A 26290-nucleotide genomic window follows, 5' to 3' on the forward strand; every position below is an offset into this window, starting at 1 on the left:
TGTTCTATCGGGTACTCTCTTAAGTGGAATCCCGATAATGTAAAACATGGAGAAAATCGAGAACATGGGAGAATGCTCTTGCGGACTGCTCTGTTTAGTGGACTCTATTGTACTACTATATCTATGCAATTACTGCATAATACTGCTTAAGATCAACTATTTGCTAATTCAACAGCTCCGCAGGGTTGATGCTAACCAGAATCAAATTTGTGATCATTGTTGAATAAAAGTATGACGTATAAATGCACGTAACAAGTGACGTATTTCTTATAACGTTCTATTAACCAACAATAGATTCGAAATGTTCTTTTCTTAATTGTCGGTAGCCATCTTGAAGTTGATAATTTTCTCCTCGTCTCGATGCATTTCATCGTTTTTTAAACAATTCTGATTCAGGTGAGTGTGTAATCCTTGTTTTTCCATATGCAAGATTTTTAAAATCGTATGTAATAACGGATTGAAACGTCTTGGTATTTTAGACCGAAAACTTCACTAAGAATTTAATATTTTCATTAAAATATCGCTGAATTGAATTAATTTGTCAAATTTATAAGTTAAATATTCAAATTATTCGTTGCCATAATAAATCGGAAAATTAGGCTATATTTTTAATTTGTATTTAATCTATATACTGGTGTTTATTTTGTAATAATGTATGCAATCCTTCAATCGTTAAATTTTAACCCATGGCCAGGTTCCTATGGAAATTGCGCTGAGAAAAGGCTACAAATAGCGCAATTCATTATATTAGATAGTAAAACATGATTAATTTGAGACCCGTGCTTTTCACTCATGGATCGAGATTCGTGTCACGGTTGGATTCTTGAGAATTTTTCGGGGTAATGTGTCAGATCTTGTCCTTTCCCACCCGCCACCCCGTTTTCCTATTGCTTTGCTATTCGAATCCATAATGGGCATGTTAAAAGAGTTTTTAAAATCCTCACAGTACAATTCTAAATCGTCGCTTCCCATCGTTAATCCATGCGGCCGATTGCGTTTAGGCAAGCCCATAATACTCAAAATTATAGCCGTCCATATAATTTAAATATTCTATTTTTTATTTATAATTCTTATTTATGCGAGAAGTATCTCTGTGCTTCTTTCTTTTGCAAAAATTTCGAAACTAGAGGAAATACAGTACTAATTTTACAGTTTATTTTTGGTGTAATTTAGAAATTTATAAGTTAAAAGAATTACTACTATTCACTTAAAATACAAGATTATATAAAAATTTGTTAAAACGTTAATTATTTTGAATTATAATAAAATAAAATTTAAATATTTATGAAAGAAAATTTTAAGCTTATAAAATAATAAAATTTTAATAAAATTCAAAGTTTGTTTTTGGGCGATTTTTTACATCTTTGACTCCGTTATCTGGCAATCAACTGAAAAAAGGATCACGTTTTCTTTTCTATAAACAAAAATAGTTCTATTGTTTTCAAATTTCGTTACAATTACTTTAACTATTACACAGAATTCCATCCTCTGACGTTTGCAAATTGTTGTACAATAACATTCAGGTATGCTTGCATATTTAAATCTTGTACTATATTGTATACCAAATTAGTAGTGTATTTCCCCTGTGCATTATACTTTTCCTGCTATTAACAGAGTCGTGCAAGTGATCTATCTAACTCCTTTTAGGGGAATTTTTTAAATTGAAATGACGTAACTTCCAATGCAAACCGGACGTTCATATATAGTTAACCGGAGCCTCCTTTCCCTAAGTTTTTCATATCTGGTCTCGACTTTCATCTATCTAACTCCGTTCTCGAGATTAAGAAAGGACAGACTGACGGCAGTGAGAATTTATGTCTACAATTTTTTCCAATTGCAACCCTATTATACAGGGTGGTTAGAATTAAGCTGATGGTACTCTGGCACGCGTGGACCCTGCACTACTGAACTGAGTCGAATGAAACTCGGCACACGTCCAATTCAGATCACGGGAAGAGTTTTAAGGAAAGGAAAAATTACTTGAAACTTTCCTCACCGGGGAAAATGTGATGCTGCAAGGGTGACAATTATAAGACAAGTGGAAAAAATTTATTAGAAAAATAAAATTACGTTTTACACATTTGTAGTATTTGCTCAATGCTGGACCCTTCTCTGTTGACCACGTGTTGCAATGGTAAAACCGCGTTATCAACTACCGCATGTGACATTTCTGGAAGAATCTAGGAGACGTGTGGCACTATGATGTCCTTCAGCTCCGACACGGAGTGCACGCGTTCCCATTAAACACGATCTTTAAATTAACCCCACAGTCAGAAACGTAAGTTTCCGACTGAACAGCGCCGTATTTTCCCCTGATGGTAAAAATTTCGATTGAATTTTTCTCTCGTAAATCTCTTCTCCGTGATCTGAATTGCACATGTAAGAAAGATTTATTTTATTCGGTTCAGTACAGCCAGCTCCACGCGACTGAGTTAATTCTGTGCTGTAGTTTAAATGAGAATACTTTTTCCTCTTTTAAAAATCTTTTCATTCAATCCATAATTTAAATAAACTGATTTTCCTATTGCTTTAATTTATTATTTACGTATTTTGTAGCTATTAGTCTAGAGAATTATTTATAGTGATAGTTAAAAATAACATATTACAGTAGTTAAAAATTAAATAGTTTAATATTAAATATTCAATACTTAGTAAAATAAGTTTAAATTTTGATACAATTTATGTTGAAATGTAGTGATTGTATCTAATGGCTCGTTAAACTGAATAAATATTTTAAAGAGCCAAGCAAAAATATAAGAAAAAACTCGGCAAGGGCTTTTTGCTCGTCTTACTGTTCATTGGAAGGGAAGGTTAAGGGGACCAGGAAGGCGTCAGATAATTTTCAATTATACTAGGATATAAAATTTAAATAACAAAAGTTTAAACGAAGTAATTTTGTTGAATTATGAGAAATTTCTCTAAGAGAATATTTAAGTTGAAAAAACACTAAGATATTAACACAAAAGTTAAAATTGTGTATGGCGTCATCTGTTATGAGATTGTATTAAAAATAAGTTTTATATTAATTATTAAAATAGGCAAAAGGGTTAATTTTGATGGTAGAGATTAGTGTTTTCCTTCTTAAATGCCAATAATGAATATGATTTTCATTAAGTCTGACCCACTCGAGATATGACGAATGACCTCACTATATCTCTCCACCCCCTTGACCTTTAACCATAAAATTTTAATAGTATCGAAGTCCCATATAAAGAAATAATCCCTGCAAAGTTTCAAAATTTTTGGTTCCTCCAGTCCTGAGATATAAAGCAAAATAGACTCCCCTCCAGACACACACACAGAATTTTGTAAAGATTTATTTGACTGCTGGATGTTTGAGCGTTTAATAATCCATCTCGAATGAAAAAAATTATATATATGCACGTGTACAATAGATACCGTACGTGGAATGGTCTTGGCTCCACCCTCTGTAAAGTAGACCAATAAATTGGTGTGAGTTTGTGATAAAAATTATTTCAGACGTTTGAAACCACGGATGCGGGCAAATACAAATATGATTAATCTATTAATTTATTACTAATGTATTTACGTTGAATGCGCGTAATAGTAATATATGAAAAGGGAGAAAATGAAATTTAAATAAGTGAAATGTCAACTGCGCGATCCATTATTGTAAATAATTCACGGTCGTTCCGTCGTTTGATTTTTCCCTTTCTCGTTGTTATTATGACTGGGTTTGGTTCCGTTTTTGCGGTGAATTCTGATTAAATAATGGATTCAATTTAGGTTAAAAACAATTTTCAATCTGTCTTCATTAATTTCAAGTATTGTATCATTCAATTTAGATTAGTGTTATCATTCTAGTGAAGTAAATAAATATTTATATGGGCAAAAAACAATAACAAAGATTAAGATTATTAGATTATTTTGTACTTCTAACCCTTCTATTATATTATATTATAGTATTTGATTTATATAAGTACAAAGGTTATCTTACGTAAGGGTTTAATCACACCGAATGCCCAATCTAACATTTTAAAAATTCTTTAAATTGTGTAAAGGAAGAAAATTTTTAAAATGTGTTAAGTTGGGCACTTGATATGATAAACCCTTACGTAGGATAACCTACATAGTTATATAAATCAAATACTATAATATAACGAATATTGAACTCGGCACCCTCGAAAATCACTAAAATAATATTTTGTGCTGGCCGGTAACCTTGTATTATGTCATTTTCCTGTTCGAATGCCACCATACCGCTGGTTCGTTAAAAAGAAGGGACTGTTGGGGAAAAGGGTTGAAATAATTCGACCGAAAGTAGTCGTTGTCCTCAACGACTACTAATTAATACTGATCTACTGTTAACATTTGAAAAGTGTTCCGTGTTGGATGGGTTGTGATGGCCCTTCGTGTGATCGACAGACTTTCACACAGACAGGCGACGACAATCGGAATTTATAGGTCTACAATTTTTTCAAATTGCAACCCAATAAGTTTTCCATAAACGCGATATTTACGAGAACACTTCCCTCTTAGTTTACACAATCTGTTGCCAAAACTATAAACACTTTATATATATATATATATATATATATAATCGAGACGGGTTGATAATAATAATCAGCGCAGATCCCAAACGGTTAGGAGTTGAAAGTTGAAATTTGGTACACAGTTAGGGTACGTGACGAGAACGTACACCAAAGGTTCATTTACACACAACAGTGACATGCCGGCACAGTTACCGTTTGGTGACAGTAACGTCGAGCACGGCACAGTGATGAGTATTTACACACAACAGTGACGTGACCGTGCTGTCGGTGAGTCGTCATGGACTTTTCTGAGGATGAATTGGCTATGATAGCTATATGTTTAGATGAAGAAGAAAAAGAAATTCAATCAAGAAAGCGCTGCAAATGGGTACTGTACATCAAGCATGGACAAAAAATATCAACAGAATGGGAGTTTCATACTCTTTATAAAAAATTGATATGACGAATCTATATTTTTTGAATACTTTCGAATGCCCCAACATGCATTTCGTATTTTATTAAACAAAACAGAGAAAATATTAATTTTGTACCCAATGTCCATGTATTTCGAATGAGATAAATCAAATAGAACAGGGTGTTGATGCACGATTTCAATTAAATGTTCGTCATCCATTGGAAAACAAAATTTACCGTCAGTGAAAATATCGTTCCCGTCAAATGTACTTTCACGGTACGGTCACGCCACTGCCACTGCACAACACTGTGACGGACGAGTCTGGACAGGGTGGTTTAAAACTAGGTCAACGATTTCCCACAGGCAAAAATTCACTGCAATGGAAGGGTTAAGTAACAATGGAAGTGTTAAAAGAAAGCGACGTGCAAGATTTACAGACGCGGATGCAGTTTTTTCGTTTTTGCGGGAAATCGAACATATTTTTAGACCCATATAAAAATTGTCTAATTAGTCTGGAAACAGGGGACCTAATTCTTGCATTCTGTGAAAACGGGTAAGATTGACTATAACGTAATAATCTTAATCTTCGCTATCGTTACTTTTTGCCTGAGCAATGCCGAGCCTATCTGCTAGTTATCACATAAAAGCAATTCTTCTCACATTTTTACAAGATTTTTTTTTTATTTATTTAAACAAATAGTATGAAGTCTTTCGGGCGTTAAGGACGGAGTTAGATAACGGGCACGACTCTTGCTAACAGGAACAGTATGATGTACAGTACAGGGGCAAGACACCATTAAAAGAATTAAGAATATTGTGAAAATTAAATACTTATAGACTTTTTACATGTAACACTTTCGATTCCACAAGTGCTATATGCTACCTGTCGCAATAATAATATAGCGTGTCTATTTCGCTCTATATCATTGTCGCAGTAATTAAGTGAATATAATATATATTTTTTCAAATTATATTTTATTTTTTGTAAGAATTATATTTAATTTATTATTTTCTTAAAGTTTTTGCCAATAGATGGCGCTACGCGTAAAACTGGCAAATCGAGTGCAAATAGAAATTAATCGATATTTTGAGGTGGGATGTACGACATTACTTAAATTAGAAGTATGTGAACGTAACTGCCGAGTTTCGTAGCAATTGGTATACGTAGCATTTGGTTCAATTGGACGAAGGGTGTATAGCAAACAAACAAACAAACAAACAGTCTCATTTATATATATGAAGATTTACTTTAAATAACACATTTATTTAATTGAAAAATAATTAGTTATTTGTAACGATAATTTAATAAATACATCACATTACTAATTGAAGTGTTTTACACTCACGCAATTCATTACAAAAGCGAAAATGTAATCAAAAGCTGAAAAAAATTGTATTTACAGTTAACTTACATTGCGTGAAAAATAAATTTTAACTAATTATATACAGTTATAAAATACACTTTGTTAATAATTAAATTTTAAAAAAGCATTTGTCACGCAAATGTGGCATGTTATAGGCCCTTCCAAATTGTCATTTATTTAACACGTGGAATTTGTTATTGGCGAAGTATTCCATTATTCATACAGTTGTTTCTTTTATTATGTGGTACAGGTCCGGGTTCTTAAAAATCATTACATTAGGGATTTTCGCGCAATAAAGATAAGGAGACTCGTGGGATAAATAACGTAAGCGGCAGAACACTCAAAACTTGTACAGATTTACAAAACGTTTTATTATTATAAGCTTTTCCTCAATGCTGTGCTGTTTCGTTTGCTACTTGGATTCTTGTAACCATTACACTTATCATGCTGAAGGTGTATAAAATATTTTTATCAAGTAAAATTAAGGTGACCAACTTTTTTATAATGAAAAGGAGGACACATAAATTGAAGGAAAAAATATTGTAAATAAAAGAAACATTTTATTCATTGCAATAATAATACACTATAATAATCTCTACTGCATGCGCAGTAGCGTAGCTAGCATAGGTGACACCCGGGGCGGATATCCTGGTGTCACCCTTCTTAACTGTTTTATAAAACAGTATTAGATTATTGAATTGTAATATGCCCGCACTCGAGCAAACTTGAACGCTATATCGAATAAGCGATATCATTGCATAGGTTTATGTTGACTAGCATGAATCCGTTGACCTTTTTTTTTAGTCATGGGTTGTTGAGTCGGTCGAACTTTCCATGACTTAACGTTAAAGCGCGTTGTCAAGGTTTATTTCGCGACTTATTTTTTCACAGTCGGGTGTCGAGGGAGGACAGAACTTACAAAAGGAGGACGGTTTGGTAACCTTAGTAAAATACATAAGTTTCGGAGAGCGGCGCCATAGAAACTTGTAGGGCAATATGTGTGAGTAAACTGGATAAGAGAGAAATGCGGTGTGATTAGGTTTTATGATTTTAGGTCTTTCGTGGGTTACTATGCTCAGCTGGGTGGTGTTTTTCTTATTCATCTGGTGTTACTGGGAAGCGCCAAATATAGTCATCTCATAAAAAAAAAATCGCGTATGAGCGAACACGATTTCGCGTTTTTGCTGATTTTACTCGCTTATTTATGAACAAATTTGAGCATTATAAGTTTCAGTTTTAACATAAAGAACTCTATATGTTAATTAATCAATATAACACAGATCTGTAATTAGAGCGCGAGATATTAGGTTAGTCGCAAAAATAATCAATTCTAAGTTTTTTAAAGGTTTTTTTTTTAAATTAATGTATTTCTTTCTTGAAATAGATGTTGGTTTATATATTAACTTCTAAATAAGTAATGTTATTTATTTGATAAGTTGTATATATTTTGCAATATGTTCTCAATTATTTTCAGATATTTAATTATAATTTTAAGATACTCTCTTGTAAATTTGTAATACGGTTAATCTCGTATGATAAGTAATGAACACAAACCAATTATTTGGCAGGAAGCAAGGTTTATTAACAACGTTTGCATGAACAATATGTGGTGATGGATTGCAACGGTTAAAACGAATAAAAACATCACCACAATATACAATAATTAAGAGACCGAATGAACATAATAAGTTACATATAATAATTTTTACTAAATAGAAACTTTTCTGAATTCTTTCGGAATACAAATCATTTAAAATGAATCATTTCCATATAAAATTTTAAACATATTGTCACTCACATAGCGATTTCTTAAATTATAATAAAAATATCAAACACAGCAGATTATAATTTAAATAAAACAACCAGTTTGAACGAAATTATAAATATTTCGTAGTGTCTTATCTTTTTAAAGTGCCTTAATTCCTGGGTGTTATCCTCGTAGCGTCAGTTGGAATAATATTTATATATGTACACTTTCTGATGTAGGAATGATAAATTAAAGACCTGGTAAAAAGCTCTAGTTATATTTGATTAAACCCTTTCTTAATACCATTATCGAATAAAATACAGAAATTAAACCATGTTTGAAATTTTGATGAATTATGATACAGCTCATTCACGGCCAATTATTCTGATAGATTTTTTTCATGATTCACCAAGTGCTTCTTTTCACTGAACCCTACTAAAATTTTATAATAATCTATACTCACATACACTTTCAATTTTTGGCGCGGAGTTATAATAAGGCACTACTTTGAAGTTATCCGCTAATGTAATACGATATCAACTTGTACCATTAATTTTAGCAGATACTTCCAAAGTAATTAAGTAATTTTTCAAATAATTTAAAAGTTTTGAAGCTGCTTGCTAAATTTATTTTTCATACACCTGTATACAACAATTTAATTATCAGTAGGGATTTAACAGAAAAATTTAAATTGAAATGAATATATGCTTTCAATTTCAGGAGTTTCATGTAAAAAACGTCATGAACCACATATTATGAAAACATTTAATATGTGGGGAATGTTAAGTTTGCGGGTATACTGATTATTACCTATGCATTTTCTAATAAGCGGTTCCTAAATGATTGCTGAGATCTATTAACTTGTTTTGGGCAATTGTTTTAAAGCGAAACGACATTGCAAAATTTGGAAATAACAAAACATCTTCCTATGAATGGTTTCTAATGTTCAGTGTTCTAGGCACAAAGGCTTTCATCTATCAGAAGACTTTGTTTGGCAAGCAACAAAGTTGAACTTTTGGTAATGTATGATGTACAAGATTTCAAATCGTTTAAATTCACAGCAAATATTTTAATGCATAATTTTTAGTAAAGTTTACTAAACGAGTAGAGTTTGTTTTTATATATATTATATATGTGTGTGTATATTTTTTTCCAAAATCCCTTAATTCCCTTTTCAGATTATTTTTTGACTGAGTTATTCCAATAATATATAGGCCTAGTACTTTGAATTTCTTTGTTTTTCATTAATTCACGCTGTATTGCAGAGTTAATGTGAAATATTTTTTGATTGTTTGAAACAAAACTGGGGTGAATAAAGATTCACTGACTATAAATGTTGTTTTAACATTTTTTTTACATCGACATTCGACACTGTATCATCCACTGGATGATAATGGAAGCCATTTGAGTGAAAATTACGTTTACTTTTAAAAACAGTATCTGTGCATAGATGGCCAATTTTAGTAAAGTCGTGATTGATTTAGTACTGCACTAATCAAATGGGATAAATATGGAAGAGCTTTTATAAACGTAACAAATTTATGTCACTATACAAATAATTTAATTAAAAATGATATGTGAAACAAAGCTAATATAATTTACAAAGAAATGTTCTCTTTCTTTGATATACTTATAACGGACGGCATTTATTTTGCCAATACTTTTCAATATAAATATATTTAATAACATAATGATTAAGTTATTAATATTATTTCAATGTAAAATTTTCGAAAGAGCATTATATGGTACTAAATTCAAAAGAACTATCACGTAATGCTAAATTTTAAAAACATTGGAAGCATTGTTGGCACTGTTGTGTATGTGCCTGTTTAAAAGATAAATTTATTCAACAGGCTTCAAAGAAACATAACATTTCCTAGGAACCGTGTTGGACTTAACAATAGATGAGATATCCAAAGATGCAACCGGCCATTTTAAACAAGTGCTTCAAGGAACAACAGGTTCTCAGAGCCTGCACCATATAAATTATTAGTTACCTCCTTGCAAATGCTGATGTACAGTACATACACACTCACTCATACACGCACACGCATTCATACATTCTTCATTCGCACATCAAACAAAACTCGCGTTTGTGTTCAAACAGGTGAGGTTAAACATTAAACTAAAACGTGATATCACCTGTTAATATAGACAGTCATTAACCCCATTATCACTGATTTGAGGCACTAAAAGGGGTCTCGTTGAGGGAAAAATATTTAACATTCTACATTTCCGATTTTGACAATATTTTGACAAAATTGAATTTTATATGGAGATATGCTTTCATCTTTTTAGAGAAAGCATTTCTGCATTAAAATCGCAATGCCTTAATTATCGAAGGTCCATAATCACTGAGATTTTCACAATACTTTCAAATGTTTGTTCAAAATTCAAGGCGATAGGCAGCACAACTTGTTTCGTGATCTTGTAAATTGATTGTACACCTATTGGCTGAAGGAGCGACATCAATTTTGTTTTCAGCCAACAAGTCTTGATTCAAAGCTATCCAATAACCTAATGTATCAGTTTCGTATGTTGGAATAATCGTGACTTCAGCGTCTTTATCTTCCCAAGATCTTTTAGCTTCTAATAACGCGTTAAGTACTTCTTTACTAGGATTTGTTCCACTAAAAACATAATAACGTGCTCTTACACGAAGAAAGAATTCTAAATTCGAGTAATGTGGATCAGCATGATGAGGGACATAAGTTAAATCAAGATAAACTGGTGTAATATCGTCTTTATCACTTCGAGACTTTTTTGACGATAACTTATGCTTTGGAGACGAAGTGACACTTCTTGTAGGAGAACTAACATTATCTGTAGAATATTTGGTTGATCGTTTCTCTTCTGAGGCTTTTGTTGCCTTAGTTAAAGTTGAAGATTTCATAACTTTAGATTTTGTCGTATGTCGAGTTGAAATTTTTGCATTATCAAAAGTTAATTCTTCTGGAGGAGTTGGAAGCCCAAGTGGCATTTCAAAATTAAATTTCTCATGTTTAGTTGGTAATTCACAAGCAGATGATTTTGGCTTTGCTCCTTGCTCAAATTGATGACTAGATACAGATTGTTCAGGGGGAGTAGGAAGACCCATTGGCTTACCCCATTCTTTGACGTCGAATTCAGTTTTAGAGGATGAGGACGGTTCCTGAGATTCTTTGGATGACGAAGCAGTCATTTCTTTAGTACTGCGTTCTATCATCACTTGCTTTAATTCACTAGTTTCTGTTTCAGATTTAGAACTAGAAATTTCTGATTTTTCTACACATTTTGATTCTGAAATAGTAAGTGCTTTTGTTACAGACGATTTTTCATGCGAAATTTCAGAAGAAATTACTTCTTCTGATATTTTTCCATCATCTATAATTTGTACTTCGGTTGTTCCATCGGGCTTTTTTATTATAACTTTCTTAGTGACAGTTACAGTACTTGTTGTTGGTGTAACTAACATTTCTTCTGACAGTTTCATATCACTGTCATCCGTTACAGTAACTGATGTTTCACTATCTTCAGCTTGTGTTTTTGTTACGGTTTTGGTAACGGTCACTTTCTTTGTTACAGTTGGAGATGATGTTTCAGTTATAACACTGTCTGAGATATCTTCTGTATCAAGTTCTTTAGTTTCAATGGAGGGAGAAACAGTATCATCTAACTGATCGTCTCCTTCCAATACTACAACTTCCGTTGTACCATCAGGTTTCTTTCGTATTATTTTCCGTATCACAGTACGTTTAGTGATAACTGAAGAATCTTCTTCTTTCACAGCTTCTGTGTCAGCGGTATCATCGACCGTTTCTTCCACAACAGATGTTTCACCTTCGCTGCCTTCAGTCTGTGTTTTTGTTACGGTTTTGGTAACGGTCACTTTCTTTGTTACAGTTGGAGATGATGTTTCAGTTATAACACTGTCTGGGATATCTTCTGTATCAAGTTCTTTAGTTTCAGTGGAGGGAGAAACAGTATCATCTAACTGATCGTCTCCTTCCAATACTACAACTTCCGTTGTACCATCAGGTTTCTTTCGTATTATTTTCCGTATCACAGTACGTTTAGTGATAACTGAAGAATCTTCTTCTTTCACAGCTTCTGTGTCAGCGGTATCATCGACCGTTTCTTCCACAACAGATGTTTCACCTTCGCTGCCTTCAGTCTGTGTTTTTGTTACGGTTTTGGTAACGGTCACTTTCTTTGTTACAGTTGGAGATGATGTTTCAGTTATAACACTGTCTGAGATATCTTCTGTATCAAGTTCTTTAGTTTCAGTGGAGGGAGAAACAGTATCATCTAACTGATCGTCTCCTTCCAATACTACAACTTCCGTTGTACCATCAGGTTTCTTTCGTATTATTTTCCGTATCACAGTACGTTTAGTGATAACTGAAGAATCTTCTTCTTTCACAGCTTCTGTGTCAGCGGTATCATCGACCGTTTCTTCCACAACAGATGTTTCACCTTCGCTGCCTTCAGTCTGTGTTTTTGTTACGGTTTTGGTAACGGTCACTTTCTTTGTTACAGTTGGAGATGATGTTTCAGTTATAACACTGTCTGAGATATCTTCTGTATCAAGTTCTTTAGTTTCAGTGGAGGGAGAAACAGTATCATCTAACTGATCGTCTCCTTCCAATACTACAACTTCCGTTGTACCATCAGGTTTCTTTCGTATTATTTTCCGTATCACAGTACGTTTAGTGATAACTGAAGAATCTTCTTCTTTCACAGCTTCTGTGTCAGCGGTATCATCGACCGTTTCTTCCACAACAGATGTTTCGCCTTCGCTGCCTTCAGTCTGTGTTTTTGTTACGGTTTTGGTAACGGTCACTTTCTTTGTTACAGTTGGAGATGATGTTTCAGTTATAACACTGTCTGAGATATCTTCTGTATCAAGTTCTTTAGTTTCAATGGAGGGAGAAACAGTATCATCTAACTGATCGTCTCCTTCCAATACTACAACTTCCGTTGTACCATCAGGTTTCTTTCGTATTATTTTCCGTATCACAGTACGTTTAGTGATAACTGAAGAATCTTCTTCTTTCACAGCTTCTGTGTCAGCGGTATCATCGACCGTTTCTTCCACAACAGATGTTTCGCCTTCGCTGCCTTCAGTCTGTGTTTTTGTTACGGTTTTGGTAACGGTCACTTTCTTTGTTACAGTTGGAGATGATGTTTCAGTTATAACACTGTCTGAGATATCTTCTGTATCAAGTTCTTTAGTTTCAGTGGAGGGAGAAACAGTATCATCTAACTGATCGTCTCCTTCCAATACTACAACTTCCGTTGTATCATCAGGTTTCTTTCGTATTATTTTCCGTATCACAGTACGTTTAGTGATAACTGAAGAATCTTCTTCTTTCACAGCTTCTGTGTCAGCGGTATCATCGACCGTTTCTTCCACAACAGATGTTTCGCCTTCGCTGCCTTCAGTCTGTGTTTTTGTTACGGTTTTGGTAACGGTCACTTTCTTTGTTACAGTTGGAGATGATGTTTCAGTTATAACACTGTCTGAGATATCTTCTGTATCAAGTTCTTTAGTTTCAGTGGAGGGAGAAACAGTATCATCTAACTGATCGTCTCCTTCCAATACTACAACTTCCGTTGTACCATCAGGTTTCTTTCGTATTATTTTCCGTATCACAGTACGTTTAGTAATAACTGAAGAATCTTCTTCCACATCTTCTGTGTCAGCGGTATCATCGACCGTTTCTTCCACAACAGACGTTTCACCTTCTCTTCCTTCAGTCTGTGTTTTTGTTATTGTTTTAGGTGACAGGAATACTTTACGTTGTCACAGTTGGTGATACTGCTTCAGTTATAACGATTTCTGAAGTATCTAGATATTCTTTTGTTTCAGGTGTTTCTGTTAAAACTTGATCAGGAGAAAGTTTTTCAATACTTTTATCTGTATCACAGATTTCTATTTCATCTAATTGATCATCATCATCTAAAATTTGGACTTCTGTTGTACCATCAGGTTTTTTTCTTATTATTTTTCTGATTACTTTGTGTCTTGTTACAACTGTTGGAGATGTGGCATCAATTACTTTGGCACTTGTGTCCGTTTCTATTTCTGTTGGCATTTTCTCGATTTCTTCCAAATCTTTACTTTCTTCGATACGTTGAACATCTTCGCTTTCTGTAGTTTCTGTTGATTCTGTTATAGTTTCGTCTGGACCTTCTAAGCTTTCTGATGTCGTAGTTGTAGTAGTTCGTGTGATAGTTGTTGTTTCTGTGATATATCTTCTTATTATGCGGATAGTGCCGTCTTCCTCTTGAATTCTAGTTTCAATGACGTTTTCATCTGTTTTAGTATCTGTTTCTGATGGCATTGTGAATATTTTCTTAACAACAGTTACACTTTTGGTTTGTTCATCGGTTGTTTTCTCTTCATCTTTCGGTTCTTCTCTTTCTACAGTAGATATTTCTTCATCTATGACTGTTTTGGCCAATGCTTCTACTTTAGGGACATCATCGTGTTCAAGTATGTCACTTGGTTCTGATTTTTCTCGTATTGCTTCTTCTTTTTCTGTAACTAACATTCGTTTTCCTGAAGGCGTTTCGTATATACTGCCTTTTTCTATTTGTTCAGTTCTGTATATTTCTTTACCCTTTAAAATAAAAAGATAATAAATATATTACGTTACAATAAATATTTAGAAATAATATTCGTCAAAGTTCATAAAATGAATATAAATGCATTGAATAATTGAAGAGTTAATGTGTAATTCTGAAGGCTATAAATAATAAGACTTTTAAATGTTCGTGTTTTAAGTATAGTATATAAAATATAGATTAAGAAGTAAGAGAAGTGTATAAACGACATATCAAAAGTTATAAACTTTTGTCGTGTTTTGAAAAATTGGATTATTAATTATGAACCATCAATATCGCTAATAGTGTGATTATAGGGATTTTACTCTACTTTTATTATTTTATTACGGCTTATTGATATTACAAAGGATGATTTATAAATGAATATATTAAGTATGTGGATTTATACTAAGCTTTATTTTGAATCAAGAACTTCTTAACCATGATCCGTTTTAATTTTGAGATTTATTGAAGAATTATTCCTTAATATATCTCAAAATTAAAACGGAATTTCACTTTTCGGTATCTATTATCTTAACAAAAAAATGAAAAAAACGTAATTAGACTCGAATATTATTAAATGATTTAAAAATTAAGGGGCTAAACAATAATAAAATTGTCTAATATACTTTACACTGTAGGAACAGACCTAATTCTCAACAATGATTTTACGATAGGAATTATTCTCTTTTCCATGTCCATGATTTGCTCTAAATATTTAAATTGTCATCTAGTTAAGTCAACATATGTGCTAGGTTAAACAGAATAAAAAGAGCAAAATTGAAAATCTAAAACAATTAATTTATCTGAACGTAATCTGAAGATATAACATGATTTTTTTTTAAATTCGAAAATCCATTAAAATTATCTATCAAACGTTAACTATTTTCAATCGGATTCGGTGTTGATATATATTTGTAATATTTTAATACTGTATTTCAATTCGTTTAACATATAAAATCCAAACAATTGAAACAATCCAAGAGATATAAAATAAGATAAAAAGAAATTTTTATCTTATTCTATATCTCTTGGATTTTATTTCTTACAACAAAAAATTAATGTATTTCTTCAAAAGATTCATTTTTGGATATTTCTTCAATATACCCGTAATAAAAACTATATGAGTAAAGGACTGGTTTAAAACGGAACCTGAATAAAACGGAAACCTGTCTAGACGAAAAAAGCTTCTACGAAATAATGAGTAACTAGTACCGAGTTTTCGCGAACAAGTTTCTCGTATTGCTGTAATTACCAACAACTTGTTGGTAATTACAGATATTAAATTAACGATTAATTAGAATATTAAGATTTCTCGAAAAGTCAGATCACAATAACTTGGTCTCTGTATTTCTAATGCGATTACAATTTCTGACGGCAGAGTGATACTCTAGTTCCTGATTATCAAATTGGCTTTTTTGTTGCCATGTGAAGTAATTTATGGATTTTTCATGGAACTTTCGGTATTCGAATACCTAGCAAAAGTTCTTTTGAAAAACAAGAACTTATTTGTATTGAATGGGGCTCAATTGACAGTTGAAACTAAGGAACGAAGTATTGGAATTGCATCGAATACCATTCTTTAATTGGAATCACTTTGGATTAATTTTGTAACATAGCACTAAAATGTTTCTTATCTGTGCAAAAAGTGAGTTTACTACAACAATGAACATAACTGAAACATTTATTTGGTAGACTTAAAAAAAAAAAAAATACTAAAAGATGTTCAAAACTGAAACATGCGAAAACAAAACAAGATTCGTTGCTGCGCGATTCCGTTTTACACAGGTTTCACTGTATCATTAAATTACTTTAATTATTATTTTAATTGTTAGATAATAAAAATATTTGTACAAACTTTTACAGAAATAATTGAAAAAGACGTTTTCTTAACGCACGAAAAAAGAGGGTATAAAGGTAGGTATACAGTTGAGAATCTGAGAAATACAATTGTTTGGTGTTCATCATTATTATTCTTATTATCTTTTATTAGTTCGTATTCCTTATTTGTGAATTAATTTGTACATAAAAATAAATGTTTTTTCTTCCTATTTTCTCCCTGTATGCTTTTTTCCATAAAAACAACCGTATATCTACTTTTGCACCTCCTGTATATAATAATCTTGATATTTATATACAATACCTTACAGGGTGCAATTTTTAATCATAATTACTTTAATTAATTATTTTATTTCCTTTAAAATATATGTTCTCGAGTTTAGTAGTGTCTGCCCCTGTCCATCATACTTTTCCTGATAACAACTACGAAATACAAATCATATTTCTAATCCCATCCTGGAGAAAAAGTTTTCAATTGAAATCATATCATTTTCAATCCAGACCGCAGGATCATATATAATTAATCGGGGCTTCCTGTCCAAAAGCTTTCCATATCTCGTCTGGACTTTCATATAGCTAACTTTGTTCTCAAGATTAACAAAGGACAGGCAACGGACAGGGAAGTTATCGGTCTGCAATTAAATTGCAAACAGGTTTCCGTGTAAATAAGAAAGAAAACAGTAGAAATATTTTAAAAACACTCATTATATGAACATTATTTGTAATTAAAAACTACTCTCTCAATATAAAATATCGAGCTTAAAATCGTTACTAGACTTCTGTATCATGAGAAAAAACAAACGACGGTGGTAAAAATCTAAAAATAATAATGAAATTTTTGAAAATGTAAACGAATACTGTTTGACGAGCAAGCGAAACTAGTAGGGGTTACTCCTGTACAAAAATAATAAAAAATAAATAATAAACGATTCTCACATTACATCACATACATATGATTTTATATGTAATAATATATTCACAATAATAAAAAAAACCATGAATGTTAAAAAATTATCAAAAAAAAAAAAAAAAAAAAAAAAAAAAAAAATAGGACCCACCTTCTCAATATCCTTTTTAAACTCAGATTTTGGAGAAACTTCTTTTATTGGTAATACATCTTCACATATATCTGTTTTATGATCTTCTAAGAAAACATCATCTTTTGATGATAAATCACTTGCACTTTCAGAAGCCTTAACCTCTTCGACCTCTATAGTCTCTTCCACAAAATATCGATCTACAGGTGAAACAACTTCAGGAGAAAAATGCAAAATTTCACCAACATCACGTCTTTCATCACTTACTATTTCAGAAATAACTTCTGTCATGGTAGAAATTTCTTTAATAACAGCATCTTCCAATTTTTGAGTCTCCAGCATTGAACAAATACCAGTATCATCTTTTCTTGAAAAAGAGGAAAGAACATCATCCTCAGCAAAGTATTCTTCCTCAGAACTTGGTTTTTCTATAATTTCTTCTATTTCCTCAGTTACTTCAATGGTTAAATATTTCGAAATTGAATCCTCTTTCGGAGAAAGGGCTATTTTCGATGAATCTGATATAATATACGAATCATCAACGAAATCCTTATCATCCACCTCATCACGAAGTAATTCCTCAGGTAAAACATCTGGGATCACAACAAAAGATTCCTCAATAATTTCTTCCACATAAGTTTGTTTACCACTGTCATATGACACTGGTTCTAAAGAAGGAATTATTTCAACAAATTCCTCTGATGGCGAAAATTTCGGTTCATCAAATACAGGCTTTTCTAAAACTTCGACAAACTCTTCAATCATTTCTTCCATTTCGACGTCAGATCTAGGAGATTTTGCTTCCAACACATCGAATTCTTCCAAAAATTCTTTTTTCATTTCCTCTATAGGTGATATTACTGGTTTTTCTGCGATCTCTTCTTTCGGAGAAATGACTTTCTCCACCGCAGGTTTCGCTTCGATCTCTTCGATCTCTTCTTTAGTGATGACTTCAGTGACAACTTCTTCTTTTGGAGAGACCGCGGGCTTCTCCTCGATCTCTTCGACGACTTCTGTGACTTCTTTGGTGACAATCTCTTCTTTGGGTGATATTTTCTCTACTTCTGGTTTTTCTGTTATTTCCTCCACTACTTCCGTGATTTCCTTCACTTCCACTTCGGTGACCTCTTTGGTTACGATTTCAGTGACGATTTCTTCTTTGGGTGAGATTTTGGCAACTTCGGGTTCTGGGACGGCGACTTCTTCGGTCACTAGCTCTTCCACTTCTTTCGTAGGAGAAACTTCTGCTACCTTAGCTACAGGTACTTCGGCAACTTCCTCGACAGGTGCTTTCTCCTCTAGCTCTTCTACAACTTCCTCTTTGGGTGAGATTTTCTCGACTGCGGGTTCCTCTTCGATCTCTTCAACGACCTCTTCCTTGGTGACCTCGGTGATTACTTCCTTTTTCACCTTAGTTATTACCTCGACTTCCTCGGTCACTTCTTCTTCGGTGACTTCAGTAGTAATTTTTTCGACGGTGATTTTTTCTTTGGGTGTGATTTCGACCTTCTCCACCTCCTCTACGACTTCGGTGACAACTTCTTCCTTAGGAGATATTTTGGCCTCTTCAACTGCAGGCTTCTCCTCGACAATTTCTTCCACCTCTTCGACGACTTTTTCCGTTACGACTTCCTCTTTGGGTGACACGGCTTCGGGAACCTCGATCTCTTCGGGTATTTCTTTTTTGATTTCCTCTTTTGGTGATATTTCTGGTTTTTCTGCGATCTCTTCTTTCGGAGAAATGACTTTCTCCACCGCAGGTTTCGCTTCGATCTCTTCGATCTCTTCTTTAGTGATGACTTCAGTGACAACTTCTTCTTTTGGAGAGACCGCGGGCTTCTCCTCGATCTCTTCGACGACTTCTGTGACTTCTTTGGTGACAATCTCTTCTTTGGGTGATATTTTCTCTACTTCTGGTTTTTCTGTTATTTCCTCCACTACTTCCGTGATTTCCTTCACTTCCACTTCGGTGACCTCTTTGGTTACGATTTCAGTGACGATTTCTTCTTTGGGTGAGATTTTGGCAACTTCGGGTTCTGGGACGGCGACTTCTTCGGTCACTAGCTCTTCCACTTCTTTCGTAGGAGAAACTTCTGCTACCTTAGCTACAGGTACTTCGGCAACTTCCTCGACAGGTGCTTTCTCCTCTAGCTCTTCTACAACTTCCTCTTTGGGTGAGATTTTCTCGACTGCGGGTTCCTCTTCGATCTCTTCAACGACCTCTTCCTTGGTGACCTCGGTGATTACTTCCTTTTTCACCTTAGTTATTACCTCGACTTCCTCGGTCACTTCTTCTTCGGTGACTTCAGTAGTAATTTTTTCGACGGTGATTTTTTCTTTGGGTGTGATTTCGACCTTCTCCACCTCCTCTACGACTTCGGTGACAACTTCTTCCTTAGGAGATATTTTGGCCTCTTCAACTGCAGGCTTCTCCTCGACAATTTCTTCCACCTCTTCGACGACTTTTTCCGTTACGACTTCCTCTTTGGGTGACACGGCTTCGGGAACCTCGATCTCTTCGGGTATTTCTTTTTTGATTTCCTCTTTTGGTGATATTTCTGGTTTTTCTGCGATCTCTTCTTTCGGAGAAATGACTTTCTCCACCGCAGGTTTCGCTTCGATCTCTTCGATCTCTTCTTTAGTGATGACTTCAGTGACAACTTCTTCTTTTGGAGAGACCGCGGGCTTCTCCTCGATCTCTTCGACGACTTCTGTGACTTCTTTGGTGACAATCTCTTCTTTGGGTGATATTTTCTCTACTTCTGGTTTTTCTGTTATTTCCTCCACTACTTCCGTGATTTCCTTCACTTCCACTTCGGTGACCTCTTTGGTTACGATTTCAGTGACGATTTCTTCTTTGGGTGAGATTTTGGCAACTTCGGGTTCTGGGACGGCGACTTCTTCGGTCACTAGCTCTTCCACTTCTTTCGTAGGAGAAACTTCTGCTACCTTAGCTACAGGTACTTCGGCAACTTCCTCGACAGGTGCTTTCTCCTCTAGCTCTTCTACAACTTCCTCTTTGGGTGAGATTTTCTCGACTGCGGGTTCCTCTTCGATCTCTTCAACGACCTCTTCCTTGGTGACCTCGGTGATTACTTCCTTTTTCACCTTAGTTATTACCTCGACTTCCTCGGTCACTTCTTCTTCGGTGACTTCAGTAGTAATTTTTTCGACGGTGATTTTTTCTTTGGGTGTGATTTCGACCTTCTCCACCTCCTCTACGACTTCGGTGACAACTTCTTCCTTAGGAGATATTTTGGCCTCTTCAACTGCAGGCTTCTCCTCGACAATTTCTTCCACCTCTTCGACGACTTTTTCCGTTACGACTTCCTCTTTGGGTGACACGGCTTCGGGAACCTCGATCTCTTCGGGTATTTCTTTTTTGATTTCCTCTTTTGGTGATATTTCTGGTTTTTCTGCGATCTCTTCTTTCGGAGAAATGACTTTCTCCACCGCAGGTTTCGCTTCGATCTCTTCGATCTCTTCTTTAGTGATGACTTCAGTGACAACTTCTTCTTTTGGAGAGACCGCGGGCTTCTCCTCGATCTCTTCGACGACTTCTGTGACTTCTTTGGTGACAATCTCTTCTTTGGGTGATATTTTCTCTACTTCTGGTTTTTCTGTTATTTCCTCCACTACTTCCGTGATTTCCTTCACTTCCACTTCGGTGACCTCTTTGGTTACGATTTCAGTGACGATTTCTTCTTTGGGTGAGATTTTGGCAACTTCGGGTTCTGGGACGGCGACTTCTTCGGTCACTAGCTCTTCCACTTCTTTCGTAGGAGAAACTTCTGCTACCTTAGCTACAGGTACTTCGGCAACTTCCTCGACAGGTGCTTTCTCCTCTAGCTCTTCTACAACTTCCTCTTTGGGTGAGATTTTCTCGACTGCGGGTTCCTCTTCGATCTCTTCAACGACCTCTTCCTTGGTGACCTCGGTGATTACTTCCTTTTTCACCTTAGTTATTACCTCGACTTCCTCGGTCACTTCTTCTTCGGTGACTTCAGTAGTAATTTTTTCGACGGTGATTTTTTCTTTGGGTGTGATTTCGACCTTCTCCACCTCCTCTACGACTTCGGTGACAACTTCTTCCTTAGGAGATATTTTGGCCTCTTCAACTGCAGGCTTCTCCTCGACAATTTCTTCCACCTCTTCGACGACTTTTTCCGTTACGACTTCCTCTTTGGGTGACACGGCTTCGGGAACCTCGATCTCTTCGGGTATTTCTTTTTTGATTTCCTCTTTTGGTGATATTTCTGGTTTTTCTGCGATCTCTTCTTTCGGAGAAATGACTTTCTCCACCGCAGGTTTCGCTTCGATCTCTTCGATCTCTTCTTTAGTGATGACTTCAGTGACAACTTCTTCTTTTGGAGAGACCGCGGGCTTCTCCTCGATCTCTTCGACGACTTCTGTGACTTCTTTGGTGACAATCTCTTCTTTGGGTGATATTTTCTCTACTTCTGGTTTTTCTGTTATTTCCTCCACTACTTCCGTGATTTCCTTCACTTCCACTTCGGTGACCTCTTTGGTTACGATTTCAGTGACGATTTCTTCTTTGGGTGAGATTTTGGCAACTTCGGGTTCTGGGACGGCGACTTCTTCGGTCACTAGCTCTTCCACTTCTTTCGTAGGAGAAACTTCTGCTACCTTAGCTACAGGTACTTCGGCAACTTCCTCGACAGGTGCTTTCTCCTCTAGCTCTTCTACAACTTCCTCTTTGGGTGAGATTTTCTCGACTGCGGGTTCCTCTTCGATCTCTTCAACGACCTCTTCCTTGGTGACCTCGGTGATTACTTCCTTTTTCACCTTAGTTATTACCTCGACTTCCTCGGTCACTTCTTCTTCGGTGACTTCAGTAGTAATTTTTTCGACGGTGATTTTTTCTTTGGGTGTGATTTCGACCTTCTCCACCTCCTCTACGACTTCGGTGACAACTTCTTCCTTAGGAGATATTTTGGCCTCTTCAACTGCAGGCTTCTCCTCGACAATTTCTTCCACCTCTTCGACGACTTTTTCCGTTACGACTTCCTCTTTGGGTGACACGGCTTCGGGAACCTCGATCTCTTCGGGTATTTCTTTTTTGATTTCCTCTTTTGGTGATATTTCTGGTTTTTCTGCGATCTCTTCTTTCGGAGAAATGACTTTCTCCACCGCAGGTTTCGCTTCGATCTCTTCGATCTCTTCTTTAGTGATGACTTCAGTGACAACTTCTTCTTTTGGAGAGACCGCGGGCTTCTCCTCGATCTCTTCGACGACTTCTGTGACTTCTTTGGTGACAATCTCTTCTTTGGGTGATATTTTCTCTACTTCTGGTTTTTCTGTTATTTCCTCCACTACTTCCGTGATTTCCTTCACTTCCACTTCGGTGACCTCTTTGGTTACGATTTCAGTGACGATTTCTTCTTTGGGTGAGATTTTGGCAACTTCGGGTTCTGGGACGGCGACTTCTTCGGTCACTAGCTCTTCCACTTCTTTCGTAGGAGAAACTTCTGCTACCTTAGCTACAGGTACTTCGGCAACTTCCTCGACAGGTGCTTTCTCCTCTAGCTCTTCTACAACTTCCTCTTTGGGTGAGATTTTCTCGACTGCGGGTTCCTCTTCGATCTCTTCAACGACCTCTTCCTTGGTGACCTCGGTGATTACTTCCTTTTTCACCTTAGTTATTACCTCGACTTCCTCGGTCACTTCTTCTTCGGTGACTTCAGTAGTAATTTTTTCGACGGTGATTTTTTCTTTGGGTGTGATTTCGACCTTCTCCACCTCCTCTACGACTTCGGTGACAACTTCTTCCTTAGGAGATATTTTGGCCTCTTCAACTGCAGGCTTCTCCTCGACAATTTCTTCCACCTCTTCGACGACTTTTTCCGTTACGACTTCCTCTTTGGGTGACACGGCTTCGGGAACCTCGATCTCTTCGGGTATTTCTTTTTTGATTTCCTCTTTTGGTGATATTTCTGGTTTTTCTGCGATCTCTTCTTTCGGAGAAATGACTTTCTCCACCGCAGGTTTCGCTTCGATCTCTTCGATCTCTTCTTTAGTGATGACTTCAGTGACAACTTCTTCTTTTGGAGAGACCGCGGGCTTCTCCTCGATCTCTTCGACGACTTCTGTGACTTCTTTGGTGACAATCTCTTCTTTGGGTGATATTTTCTCTACTTCTGGTTTTTCTGTTATTTCCTCCACTACTTCCGTGATTTCCTTCACTTCCACTTCGGTGACCTCTTTGGTTACGATTTCAGTGACGATTTCTTCTTTGGGTGAGATTTTGGCAACTTCGGGTTCTGGGACGGCGACTTCTTCGGTCACTAGCTCTTCCACTTCTTTCGTAGGAGAAACTTCTGCTACCTTAGCTACAGGTACTTCGGCAACTTCCTCGACAGGTGCTTTCTCCTCTAGCTCTTCTACAACTTCCTCTTTGGGTGAGATTTTCTCGACTGCGGGTTCCTCTTCGATCTCTTCAACGACCTCTTCCTTGGTGACCTCGGTGATTACTTCCTTTTTCACCTTAGTTATTACCTCGACTTCCTCGGTCACTTCTTCTTCGGTGACTTCAGTAGTAATTTTTTCGACGGTGATTTTTTCTTTGGGTGTGATTTCGACCTTCTCCACCTCCTCTACGACTTCGGTGACAACTTCTTCCTTAGGAGATATTTTGGCCTCTTCAACTGCAGGCTTCTCCTCGACAATTTCTTCCACCTCTTCGACGACTTTTTCCGTTACGACTTCCTCTTTGGGTGACACGGCTTCGGGAACCTCGATCTCTTCGGGTATTTCTTTTTTGATTTCCTCTTTTGGTGATATTTCTGGTTTTTCTGCGATCTCTTCTTTCGGAGAAATGACTTTCTCCACCGCAGGTTTCGCTTCGATCTCTTCGATCTCTTCTTTAGTGATGACTTCAGTGACAACTTCTTCTTTTGGAGAGACCGCGGGCTTCTCCTCGATCTCTTCGACGACTTCTGTGACTTCTTTGGTGACAATCTCTTCTTTGGGTGATATTTTCTCTACTTCTGGTTTTTCTGTTATTTCCTCCACTACTTCCGTGATTTCCTTCACTTCCACTTCGGTGACCTCTTTGGTTACGATTTCAGTGACGATTTCTTCTTTGGGTGAGATTTTGGCAACTTCGGGTTCTGGGACGGCGACTTCTTCGGTCACTAGCTCTTCCACTTCTTTCGTAGGAGAAACTTCTGCTACCTTAGCTACAGGTACTTCGGCAACTTCCTCGACAGGTGCTTTCTCCTCTAGCTCTTCTACAACTTCCTCTTTGGGTGAGATTTTCTCGACTGCGGGTTCCTCTTCGATCTCTTCAACGACCTCTTCCTTGGTGACCTCGGTGATTACTTCCTTTTTCACCTTAGTTATTACCTCGACTTCCTCGGTCACTTCTTCTTCGGTGACTTCAGTAGTAATTTTTTCGACGGTGATTTTTTCTTTGGGTGTGATTTCGACCTTCTCCACCTCCTCTACGACTTCGGTGACAACTTCTTCCTTAGGAGATATTTTGGCCTCTTCAACTGCAGGCTTCTCCTCGACAATTTCTTCCACCTCTTCGACGACTTTTTCCGTTACGACTTCCTCTTTGGGTGACACGGCTTCGGGAACCTCGATCTCTTCGGGTATTTCTTTTTTGATTTCCTCTTTTGGTGATATTTCTGGTTTTTCTGCGATCTCTTCTTTCGGAGAAATGACTTTCTCCACCGCAGGTTTCGCTTCGATCTCTTCGATCTCTTCTTTAGTGATGACTTCAGTGACAACTTCTTCTTTTGGAGAGACCGCGGGCTTCTCCTCGATCTCTTCGACGACTTCTGTGACTTCTTTGGTGACAATCTCTTCTTTGGGTGATATTTTCTCTACTTCTGGTTTTTCTGTTATTTCCTCCACTACTTCCGTGATTTCCTTCACTTCCACTTCGGTGACCTCTTTGGTTACGATTTCAGTGACGATTTCTTCTTTGGGTGAGATTTTGGCAACTTCGGGTTCTGGGACGGCGACTTCTTCGGTCACTAGCTCTTCCACTTCTTTCGTAGGAGAAACTTCTGCTACCTTAGCTACAGGTACTTCGGCAACTTCCTCGACAGGTGCTTTCTCCTCTAGCTCTTCTACAACTTCCTCTTTGGGTGAGATTTTCTCGACTGCGGGTTCCTCTTCGATCTCTTCAACGACCTCTTCCTTGGTGACCTCGGTGATTACTTCCTTTTTCACCTTAGTTATTACCTCGACTTCCTCGGTCACTTCTTCTTCGGTGACTTCAGTAGTAATTTTTTCGACGGTGATTTTTTCTTTGGGTGTGATTTCGACCTTCTCCACCTCCTCTACGACTTCGGTGACAACTTCTTCCTTAGGAGATATTTTGGCCTCTTCAACTGCAGGCTTCTCCTCGACAATTTCTTCCACCTCTTCGACGACTTTTTCCGTTACGACTTCCTCTTTGGGTGACACGGCTTCGGGAACCTCGATCTCTTCGGGTATTTCTTTTTTGATTTCCTCTTTTGGTGATATTTCTGGTTTTTCTGCGATTTCTTCTTTCGGAGAAATGACTTTCTCCACCGCAGGTTTCGCTTCGATCTCTTCGATCTCTTCTTTAGTGATGACTTCAGTGACAACTTCTTCTTTTGGAGAGACCGCGGGCTTCTCCTCGATCTCTTCGACGACTTCTGTGACTTCTTTGGTGACAATCTCTTCTTTGGGTGATATTTTCTCTACTTCTGGTTTTTCTGTTATTTCCTCCACTACTTCCGTGATTTCCTTCACTTCCACTTCGGTGACCTCTTTGGTTACGATTTCAGTGACGATTTCTTCTTTGGGTG

At 36.3% G+C, this 26290-nt stretch overlaps 2 protein-coding genes across 2 annotated transcripts in view; one reads left to right on the forward strand and one right to left on the reverse strand.

Moving 5' to 3' along the window:
• LOC136989963 (microcephalin-like) overlaps positions 1 to 26290 on the forward strand; it is a 305005-nt gene that overhangs the window by 201327 nt on the left and 77388 nt on the right. The window lies entirely within an intron of this gene.
• LOC136990153 (microtubule-associated protein futsch-like) overlaps positions 9647 to 26290 on the reverse strand; it is a 37512-nt gene continuing 20868 nt past the window's right edge. Inside the window, 3 exon segments of the mRNA XM_067288525.1 lie at positions 9647 to 13786; positions 13788 to 14624; positions 17505 to 26290. Of these exon segments, the coding sequence (XP_067144626.1) occupies positions 10406 to 13786; positions 13788 to 14624; positions 17505 to 26290 (13004 nt within the window). The 3' untranslated portion in view covers positions 9647 to 10405.

Source organism: Centruroides vittatus, unplaced genomic scaffold (genome assembly GCF_030686945.1).
Source record: "Centruroides vittatus isolate TY-2023 unplaced genomic scaffold, ASM3068694v2 scaffold_861, whole genome shotgun sequence".
Taxonomy (NCBI): domain Eukaryota; kingdom Metazoa; phylum Arthropoda; class Arachnida; order Scorpiones; family Buthidae; genus Centruroides; species Centruroides vittatus.